Source organism: Tetranychus urticae, chromosome 1 (genome assembly GCF_039701765.1).
Source record: "Tetranychus urticae isolate SD_2017Ah chromosome 1, NJAU_TeUrti_SD_1.0, whole genome shotgun sequence".
Classification (NCBI taxonomy): Eukaryota; Metazoa; Arthropoda; class Arachnida; order Trombidiformes; family Tetranychidae; genus Tetranychus; species Tetranychus urticae.
Genome location: NC_142958.1, coordinates 8438678 through 8449994, shown reverse-complemented (window position 1 = coordinate 8449994; position 11317 = coordinate 8438678). Strand labels below are relative to the sequence as shown.

Below are 11317 nucleotides of genomic sequence, written 5' to 3'. Positions count from 1 at the left end.
CACCTTATGAACCTTCACCTTATGAACAACCTGTTGAGACCTATGGTGGATATAAAGAGAGTCCATTTCAACAAAGAATGTTCCCTTCTATTTGGCCTCCATTCAGACTTTGGCGTAAACCTGTGGTAAAACATCCAGAGACACTACCAGAGCAACCGATACCAGTCTACGAGCCGAGGCCTAAGAAAACAAGAAAAGTGAAAGGCAAGAAGCTCGTCAAATTACCGGAGAACAATTATGAACCTATTAAGCAACAAATTCAACCTCAACCCGTTCATCAAACACCACCGAATTATATTCCTAATGCTCAAGCTGAAAAACACGACCAAAATAACAAATGTCAATGTAAATGTTCAAAAGCCTAATAATTGTATTATAAATTGTATTTTACTCCAAATATCAAAAATATCAAATAAAGTATATTGAATGTAAACCAAGACTCTTTCACTTTATTTGCCTTTTGAACAGCAACGTATATCATATTTTCACAATTGGCACAATATAATACAAGATGTGAAATGTTGACACTAAACCATTGAAAATCAAGTTGGTCGATTACCAACTGAAAGTTTGATCATCATTGATATAAATGTGTCAGTTAAAATGATTATCTTTGTACAAACTTCACTGATGCACCAAATGGTTGAATATTTGAAGTGATTCCGTTTCATTTTACATTTTAAAAGATTGATCCAAGTTGGTTATCAAGAGCAGCTCTTTTTTAACAATAGTCCGCACGGCATAATCCACTTTCAATTATTCCCAGGTAATCCTCTGTTGCACTGGATAGTCTTGATTAGACTCGAAATTTCGAGATTTCTTTTTATAGACTTCAGTCATGAAATCTTCAAGTATATCATTAAACTCGTCCACAGAATGGTTAATTTTATTTTCAAGCTCATTAGATGAAATCATAAGCTTCTCCATCTCCTCCATTTGGCTATTTAACTTGTACTTCTTGTTGCTTGCCTTACGGGATAGACGAGTTAATCTATTAATCTGTTTACGAATGTCTTTGACCATTTTTTGCCCCTTTACTCGTAAATCTTTGATATAATTATATGACTGCAACATTAATCCATAAAAAAAGTGCATTCGATGTCGCCGGGTCAGATCAACCGCTGCAGCAAGTCTGTATTCAACTTCATTTGCCTTTGTCGTTGCCTGAGAAAGCTGATTCGATTGATAATCAGCAATGCTTTTAATCCTCTCCATTGAACTTAAAATTGAATTAGATTGATAATTTTCATTTGAAAAGCTTGTTTCTTGATCTTGTCCATTTGGTCCATTTGGTGTCGTTGAATAATGATAACCATGACCTCGAGATTTACGTTGAAGTTTATCACCATCAAATGGAGGAAAATACCATCCACTTTGCGTTCCAATAATACCTGTAATATAAAGTAAAACAGAAGTAAAAGCATAATTAGAAATAACAATTGATTATTTTCATTTCTTATTGATCTGTATTAAGATAGCACGATAACAAATGAATTGGGTGAAGATTAACCCAACAAAACCCTACAATTTACCTTAATTGAAGGTTTTATCCTGAAATGAAAATGCAATCTGTGCTTCCCAATTGATTTGTTTGATACACAAATAACACATTTAAATCTCAACTTATAACTACCAAATTGAATATTTGCAACAATTTACTGGCCAAAATAATCCAACACAGTTTACAAATATGATTAAACAACAGACAATTATTCAATAATGATAATAATAATGGAAGCTTGATGTACCAGAAGTCCAGCAATTATTTAATTTTGAAGATTCTACCCTTATATTGAATCGCATATTAAAACCAGGCTCCAGTGACTATCAAAATTGATTATTTGGTTAGCAAGATATTAACCAAAATCAAGGTTAAAAGTTCGAATAGAAAATTTTTTATTGTCTTTGATTGTTGCCTTCTGTCATCTGATATTAAATTATGATTAATTTTGACTAAGAAATTGAATAACCTGAAGTATTTTGAATAAGGTAAACACAATCTGTTAAATATGAAGCTTTACGATTGTATCAGTATTTTTTGAGTTAATAAATTGTGAAGAGAATTGCTGATTGAGTTGTTAATAATATTTTGGTAATATTTACAAAAAATGTTCATTATTTTTCCTCAATGGAAATTCAATGTCAAACAAGTAAACTAATCTTTGTTGGATTGAAACTTATTATCAAACAATAATCAATAAATTGGTGTAACCTCGATTAACACAGAGAGGAATCCATTTTACAATCCTTGATCAAGTTATTTAATAAAAGACTAGGATTAAGAAGAGGTTTAATGACATTGTCTAGTTATTTTCAGCTTTTCCTCACAATTTCTATGGAGATTTAACAGTGAGTTAACTCTTGGATTGAACAGTAATCGAAATGAATTGTGTTTAATAAATATTCAATGATGATTAAAAAAGGTGGTTTGATTGATTGGTTGATTGTGTTTTGTTTTTACGCATTTAATCCAACTCTTGCCAATTCAGTCAGTGACAGTTTAAACGATGGATGATTATGTTAAACATGATGTTGTAGCGATTCGATTAAAAAGGATTTCATCTGTAAAACAATTGAATCACGAAATTGAGGGGAATTAACAACATAAATCATTAACTAATGTACATATGATTACATCAATGGTCCATGTAATAAAAAGAGGTAAAAATATTGACCAGCCTGGACACCTATGAAGAGATTTGTTCAGGGTTACATCAGATTGTATTTGATTGATGATTACTGTGTTTTTGGTTAATCAAGTTCAAAGTTGAGGTAAAAATGATTTGCTTGGAATCAATCAATTAGTTAATAATGGTTTTGATGTTTGCCTGAGCGATTCTGTCCTTTTTTTCAAAACAATTATCAGCTTCTCTAATACATTGTTGACAATGTTGCTGTCAATTTAGTCAAAAGGTAAAATTAAGGAAATGACTTTGAAGCTAACAAGGTAAAACAAAAGTGAACGTTAAACAAGTAAATTGTAAATGAAAACCAAAAGATACTTTGATCATCAAAAAGACAATTAATAGCGACCGCTGCAACACTCAACTAACTTTCTGCTTATTGACTGATATTGATTTTAACGTTGATTTACTCGGCTTCATTTACTTCTGTATTTCTTTTATTTTTGTTTCATTATTTTTTTGCTTTTCAAGGGAGAGATTCCGATAAATCAGTAATGACAATAATCTTAAAATAGCCTTGATTATGGTAATGTCAACACACAAATTTTCATCTTTTTTCTGCAATTATAAGAATTGATTTTATTTGCTTCATAAGATTGTCATTCATATCAATAAAACCAACACAATCAATTACTCGGGTAAACAACGAACCAGGAAACATAAACCAAGCTTGAAAACGTTACTGTTTCGATTTCTTCCGTTGGATTTTCTCCATTGATGCTAATCATTTTAACCTGAGATAACCTTACAAATTAATGAAGGTTGCTGTCAAAATAATTGTAGCTAAATTGAATCAGAGTTGAAAAATTGGTAAGAAATTTGCAGAGCTAATGCGAGAAATGAGACTAGCTAAAGGCAAAGTTGGAAGAGTTAATAGATAGACAACTTCATTGCAATATTTTTTAGAATAGCCTTTAGTTTTGTTGAAGAGACAACTAACAAATTAGATGATTCAGAATATTCAGAATAGCACAGAATAACACAGGTAATATGTTGGAGTTCAATTTCAGAACAAACTAACTAGATGGCTTCAAAATAGCACAAATAAACACCAGATTGGTTCAAAGAAATGAGCGTCTGATCCAGTAGCTTAACCCACAATCCAAAAATTATGGTAAAGATCAATTGCACCAGCAAAGAAGTGATAAAAAGCACAGGCAAGTAAATATAATGGAAGGCAAAGGTTATAAAATTTTACTTACATTTGGCAAAACACAATGTGACAATAAATGGTAAAGTTATTCGGTATTTGATCAACATGAGACTTTCCAGTGATTTTACAGTTAAATATGAACAGAGGTAAATGTAACTAATGATATTATCATTGATGGATGGTTCAACTATCCATTAAACAAGGTGATGTAACGTTGAGTATAATTTTGAAAATGCCAGGTTAAAATTGAATTAACTGTCAGCAAAATATTCTTCACACTATTCTTCACAGGAGGCAAAGATTTTGGAAAACATTTACAGAAAAAAGGAGGCAAAAATTAAGAAACAGACAGACTGGCAGACAGAGGAAGAAATGTAGAAAGGAGAGAGAAAGAAAGAAAAGGAGAGAAAAGTTCACCAATTGAAAGACAAATGAGTAACAAGTTGAACTGATAAGAAGAGTGATAAGGAATAAAAATGGCCTCGAACTTGAAAATATAATTCAAGTTCCTGACAAAAATGGGTAAACACAATGATACATGAAGGATAGACAATTTGACTAAATGTGTCCGTTTAATTGATGATTTAATTTATGCAGTTATTTACCCGCCTAAACGTTAACCCTACAAATGAAAATTTTGACAATGACACATGGAATAAGGTTTAACAAGACTGTCAATTAAAAAGGTAAGCTACTTTATATCCAAATTTGTCTCAACTCTCTTTGTTAACAAAATGAACCGTTGCTAACTCAGTAATAATGGGAAAATCCATCCAAGGTTGCCTTTATTTTGGGAATAAAATTTATTATGTGTTGGTCCATCATTTTTGATTATCTGTTGAGGAAAAAAAGGTAAGACTTTCCAATATTATCAAATATCCTAGCCATTGCAACAATCTTTATAATCCGTTACACAATTAATCCAGTTCCCTGTACCTAATCTGAAACTTGAAAAACCTTTTTGTATTTTTTTCCGTTTATAAAGACTTTCCTAATCTTCAAATTGGTAGAGGTGAAAAGATTTCAATTGTTTACCTGCAAGCTGTTTTACATCTTCAACATTGGGCGCTTTTATCATTTCATTTCAATATTTACTCATCTTCAATTCCGTATTTACACTACTGTTCATTTACTGTTATTGCTCTGGTTAGTTAAAGCTTGATGACCTGTGATACAATTGCTACTTGAACGGACATTTCCTAATCAAGTTCATTGCCATTGAAAGACGAGTGATCAGTGAATCACCACGCAATATTCACCTCTTTGACTGATTAAGTGTTTGATTGATTAACCATTTTAGTTATTTCAATTCACTGAAATTCCATGTTGATTCTTCCTTTATCGGCTCTAAAATCAAAGAGTTAAGTGGTTTGAATTTCGCTCAACACATTGTTCCCATTGTAACCCAAAGAAAAGGTTGACTATTTGCTTAGATTTATCATAGCGTGGCGTGTAAATGCGTAACCAATGTGATTGTCAGGCAGTCTTGAAGTAAATTCATTGATAATTATGCAAATGGTTGTAGGTTCAACTACTAGTAAAGGTGTTGATTGTTAACCTTGAATTAATGTTGCTTCGGTAAATGAGTCTTCAAATAGCATCTAAAACAAAAATAAAACAACGAGAATAATTTTCTGTGTTCGTCTATCTTATCAATCTTTTGTAACATTGAATACATTAGACTACATTGAAAAATACTAATTGCGATACAATGGAGTTAATTTAGTAACAATAATAGCTGTTTAATACCAATAACTAAACCTTGAACACAAATCTGAATTGAGATTAAAAAAGATGAAAAACTCGTTTAGGTAATAATTGTTGTTTTACAAATAAAGAAACATATTCGATATCTTACTTGCTTTACAATTGATTTGATTTTGGGTCTCTAGTTTATTATACTGATTATTATTATTAAATCCTAATACAAGGTACAAATTGTGAAATTGAAATTCTAATTTAAAAGTATGTAATTGTAAGGACAATAGTGGTTGATGATTTAAGATGATGAAATGATTGATTACAATCTTGTGATACTTGGAAGTAATTCAATCAACAATTTTCGGCCTAATTCAATTCACTTGAGTACAATTTGTTAACCAGTAAAAGTTGTTTAACATTGAACTTGTAAAAACATCCAAAAGGTTGAAATAAATCTTTCATTTTAGTTTATTCACTTTAGACAAATACAAAAGCTTGAAAAGTTAAACATCACTTTACAATGAACAAAAATTGCGATATTCAGATTCAAGTTATTGAATTAAGATTGATTATTGCCAAAATCCGTAGACAGATCGCATTGGCCGAGAAATAAATTTGATTAGATGGAGATTGGGACTGGTTGAGTATCAATTTGCAGGAAAACTAAAATGATTGTTGGAGTTATAAGTTGCTTATTGGTCATGTTTCCTCACTATTCAGATCAAAGAGTCATCAAAAATATAAATGGTAAGTCCGTGAATCCATAAATGTAAAATCATCACAAAATATAATCTATTCACAGTAACAACGACTGTATCGCCCAGCTGGAGGATATTTGGATCTGTATTGAGCTGGTGTAATCGGTATTGGACGGTTGGCACTCTTAATAGATAGTGACTTAACTGCTACAACTGGTGATGATTGTTGTTGCTGTAATTCCTCAACAACTAATGAGCCTCCTTTAACCTCTGCCCGTTTGGCTCCTTTGAATGATCCACTTGTGTAACGAGCGCGAAAGGTATCAGCCGGACTAAAGTGTGTCTTGGTAACTACATGTTCTCGTTGGACAGTTTTGGCTGGTGGCAGAGGTACAACGATTTGTCTAGCTGATTTTATGGGCGCAACTTTAGATACTGGATAGGTAATCCTCGAAGAAACTTTGCTCACTGTAAGAAGAAGACAAAAAGTATTGAATAACAAAAAAATGTGATTTCTAATTGAAAGTTTGGTATGTTTTTAAGATCCTACCTTGAGCTGATGGAGAGGCCACTGGAACGCTGTTTACTGGTGAATCAGGGTAAACTTGATAGCCATTGGGACCTGATGTATAATGGACTAAACGCAATTTCCCATTAGGATCGGTATAACCATATTTACCACGAACTAAACCATTATCATCTTTTGTTTCGTGATGAAATTGATGAGAACCGTATAAACCAGTATCATATCCAAAATTGTAGGATCCTTGGTTGCCTTGTGATTGGTATTGAATTGGATCGTGGATGTAGTCTTCAGCTATTGCTGATCCAATCACAAATAAAATTAACAACTGTAACATAAAATAAAATAAATATTAATTCAAAAATCTTCTATGGATAGAGTTGATTAAGAGAAGAATCGGTAAATTGTTGACTTACCATCATGTTTTTAATCCAAGAGTAAACTAAAAACAAATGTAAAAGATGTTGATTGGAACAGGAATGAGCTTTGAATGATTATAAGTAGAAACTGATCTTTATTAACCATCTTTGTGGGCGAACAGAAGATATAACAATTGTTCAAATTCAGATTCGAAGGTAAATTAACTTTTCAACCTTGTAAGGTCTGCGGCATAATGTAGGCGAAAAATAGTATTTCATTTTGTTTGAAGAAAGAAGAAGACAAGAAGATGAGAATAAATGATCATCAATTTAATTCCATTATAACGGTTGACTTTAGCTAAAAACCTTGGTTCGAAATTCAAATCTGAACGCCTCTGTGATTACCAAAATGCCTAGTTCAAGTAGGAAGCACCAAGTAAATAAAATTCTGGAGGTTAATTAAGCAGTTGTATAAGTTGTACACACCAAAACAAAGATTTTAACTTGAGGAAGACAATGTCGTTGATATTGGAGGTTTATGTCATTAAAGGTTTATATGATAAAAAATGATTATAACAGTATAAAATAAATCACAGGAAAGATGATGTTAAAGAAAGGGATTTACATGTGAAAGTTATTTCTTTTACAGATAATGACAATTATGGTGAAACCAGGAAGCATAATCATTCTTTTTTTTGTAATTCGTTCTTTTATTACAATTGATGAGGATGATTCACTGCACATTTTCAATTTAAACCAAACTTAAATTTATTCAACACACATATTGCAAGCCTTTTACATAAGTTATTCCAGGCGAAAAAGGTGATAACGTATAAAAAAGTATGATCTATCTCAGAACTTTGAGTGTCAATTGTTGTAGATATAGTTGTTTAAAAAATGCTATTATTATTTTATATATATACGTATTTAATATATATGTAATTAATTTGTTTCCTAATGTGCTTGTATTTCATTGAGGTTTGTTTCCTCTCAGAGACTGGATCAAGGCATTAATTTTGAGCGAAGGTCCTAATTTCTTACATGTCAACTCGAGTACTTCATCATTAGTAAGTTTCAAAAATCGAGACCCATCAATTTTCTGCAATAGGATGAAAAAATGATTAATATAATTAAATAAAATTAAGCAAATAACGTTTACTAATAACGTCAATTTAAACAAATTTACCTCTCTAACAAAACAATGAGCATAATTTCCACAATCCTTGGCTTGCAAGTAATCATAAACATCATCAACAGACCAATTTCGTGGATCTTCCGATCTTTCAGAAGATTTAGTTGCAGTTGAACTCGGACCTGGAGCTGGGGTTATTGGTTGAATGGGGGATGGTTTAACAACCACTGAGCTGTTGGATTCACAGGCATAAGGCATAGATGTAGGGGGAGATGAAGGTCCAGCTTGTTGGGATGAAGACCAATCATAGCTGATAGATGAAAATGAGGATGAAAATGAATCGATAAGTTCTGAGGTAGAAGCTTGTTCTGGGTTTGAATAATTTATATGACTGTTTTCATTTGAAGTTGAAGCGGCTCCTCGTCTACGCCTTTTATGGCGACCTCTGAAGTAATGTCGCTTTCTCGATCTACCATCGATTGCTGCCGAATAGGTAGCTATTTCACTAGAATCCCCTTCTCGAGGTGGTTCTAATGGATATCCAACCATTTGACACCAGCCAATAGGATATAATTCAGGTGATTCACAGTCACACCATTGATCGTAAGTTTCATCCCAGCCATTGAAATGTATTTTAAGCAATCTGCCAACTACTTTAATTATGGTTGCTACACAAATTAATCGAGGCACCATAAGATCTACAGCTTCAATAAACATTCCTTCTTTAAACCCGTGAACAGGTATATCTTTTTTGAACAGATGTACCGGAGCAGCACGAGATTGTGTCTCTTGCAGATATTCAAACCAATTAAATTCTTTGTTATAACCACTTGGTGGAGTCAGAGGAATGTTATTAAGCATACAGAATCCAGCAGGGAATATATTAGGACTGAGCACATGATAACAAAACCAATCTGACCCATCATTGGCCATCATTCCGTCTATTCCTATCATCAGATAGTGACTACGAAGAACTTTGGTGACAGTTGCAACACAAATATTTGATAAATTCAGAGGATCTATTGCTTCAAGTTTCATGCCTTCAGAAAATTGGTAATCAGACATGTTAATAGACGGATGAGGCCGTTGAACAGGAAACAAAGACCAATAAGCATCATTTTCGTCAAATTTTTTATGAATTGTTTTGTCTAATGATGAGCGTGCATAGTCTTGAGTTGCTTTTAATTCATGCCCAATAACTTGAGCCCAGCCAACTGGATGGATTAAGGGAGAATTTTCGTGACACCAGAAACCAGCTTCATCTTCTTCTTCTCCTTCGTATTTAAGATGAAGACGACCACCAATTATTTTGTCAATGGTTGCCACTCTGACGGCACTTAATCGTGTTTTATCAACACATTCTAAAATCATTCCCACTTTAAAGCGACTTTTCAAACTTTCTTTCACTTGATTGAAAAAGTTGTCAGGTAATGTACGTGCACCAGTTAATCTTTTAACCAGAACTGCCTTCCAGTCACTACATTTATCGGCTATCATTTTCGGTGGTATTAAAATTTTACCTTGAGCAGCACACCAACCAATAGGATGAATCTGATTAGAAAATAAATTGATCCAAAAATCTTTAGATCCATCAGTGTCAAATCCTTCATAACGGAGTAATATAAAATATCCAGCTACTTTGACAATAGAGGCAATCCAGTAGTAGTCTTGTTTCGCTTTTGGGGCTTTTGGCAGTGGAACATCGCGATTCTTGACTTCTACCTTGAGACCAATTGTGACAAAGCTATTCCAAACCTCTGACACAGGACAGTGTTTGAAAGATGAAACTGGAGCAGTAAGTAAATCATGGTTCTTTTCCAACATGGTAATCCAATTGAAAGAGTTTGAAAGATATTTAGGTGTATTTTTATGGGGAGAATTGACATTACTTGACTTTTGATTAGAACTATTACTGCTGGAGCTACCTTTACTAGACTCGCCTTGATTTGTTTGTCCCGGCTTTTTTTCAGTACTATTTATTACACTATTACTTGTTGATGCTGACTCATTTTGAACTTTAGGTTGCTCTGTTAGTAGAGGCTGCTTTTTCCGTTTTTGTTGTATAGGAGAGTTTCCATTAGACTTTCCATGAATCTGTCCTGGTTGTGGTGTTAGTGGAGATGAACAATGACCGCTGGTATTAGCCTGTTCAGTCTGAGTTGCTGAAGCAGGTTCAGTTGCTTTGGGATTTGATGTATCACCAGATTGTATATTGACATTATTGCTAGATGAGCCACTTGGTGATGGAGGGATTGAGGAAGATGATGGTAATAGGGTGGTTGATGATGAGGTTGATGATGACAATGAGGTTGATGATGATGTCGATGTCGATGTCGAGGTTGCAGGAGCAGTTGATGTATTTGCTGAATTTGAAGATGTAGATGTTGTTGGTGTCAAAGGTTTTGGTGTAGCTGTTGAGGCTGATGAAGATGTTGATTGTATTACACTTGTTTGGTTTATTTTAGGTGAATTTGCTTGAGTTAAGGGATTGGTTAATGTTGTCGGCCCAATGGTTGTCGTAACTAGGTTTATTTTGCGCGAAGGAGGTTGGTTTACAGCTGATGAGGAAGCCACATTAGCTAATGTTACCGGAGGTATTTTGAACAGGGGTACAAATCGAGAGGTTGATGCGCCCGGAATAAGACCTCGGACACAGTTAGCAGAACAGTATTGTTTGCCTTTTCCATAGAAGGTATCTTTAACACCAACATTACCACATCGCAAACAGGTTGCCATTCCATCCTTCATAATGGGTATCTTATTGTAATTGGAATTATTGTTATTGTTGTTGTTATTATTATTACTATTATTATTGTTGTTACTATTGATGGTGATGTTGTTGGGTGAATCCTTAAGGAAACCCGTTTTATTTGAAAGCAAACTTGAGGACTCCATTGGGTCCTTTACCATTATCTAATCCATAAGTTGATTAAAACAGCAATTTTTGATTGGCTAAAGAGATTGAAAGGAAAACTCTAAGCGGTAAATCAAATTTAAATAATTGGAGTATGAAAAGGTTATTTGATGGTAAAGAAATAATCAATTAATTGACTAACGCATCACAAAA

General features: G+C 33.3%; 3 protein-coding genes and 1 long non-coding RNA gene across 4 annotated transcripts; 1 reads left to right on the top strand and 3 right to left on the bottom strand.

The window, feature by feature from the left end:
• Positions 1-368: 368 nt before the first annotated feature.
• On the bottom strand, positions 369-4019 carry LOC107365555 (uncharacterized). Its single transcript, XM_015933086.3, has 2 exons — positions 3887-4019; positions 369-1391 (listed from the first exon to the last, which is right to left on the bottom strand). Exons 1-2 carry the CDS (start codon positions 3942-3944, stop codon positions 757-759), a joined length of 693 nt encoding a protein of 230 aa, XP_015788572.1. The 5' UTR covers positions 3945-4019; the 3' UTR covers positions 369-756.
• A 363-nt stretch (positions 4020-4382) lies between these two features.
• Positions 4383-5694, top strand: LOC107365557 (uncharacterized). Its single transcript, XR_016200917.1, has 3 exons — positions 4383-4523; positions 4592-4689; positions 4823-5694. It is a non-coding gene; the product is annotated as an uncharacterized LOC107365557 (long non-coding RNA).
• Positions 5695-5985: 291 nt separating this feature from the next.
• On the bottom strand, positions 5986-7862 carry LOC107365556 (uncharacterized). Its single transcript, XM_015933087.3, is given in 5 exon segments — positions 5986-6704; positions 6787-7087; positions 7176-7201; positions 7744-7771; positions 7773-7862. Coding segments are annotated over 5 exon segments (819 nt in total). The 3' UTR covers positions 5986-6330.
• Positions 7428-11312, bottom strand: LOC107365554 (polycomb protein Sfmbt). The gene is made up of 2 exons (XM_015933084.3): positions 8305-11312; positions 7428-8217 (listed from the first exon to the last, which is right to left on the bottom strand). The coding sequence occupies exons 1-2, from the start codon at positions 11158-11160 to the stop codon at positions 8089-8091; spliced, it is 2985 nt and encodes a 994-aa protein (XP_015788570.2). The 5' UTR covers positions 11161-11312; the 3' UTR covers positions 7428-8088.
• Positions 11313-11317: the final 5 nt, after the last annotated feature.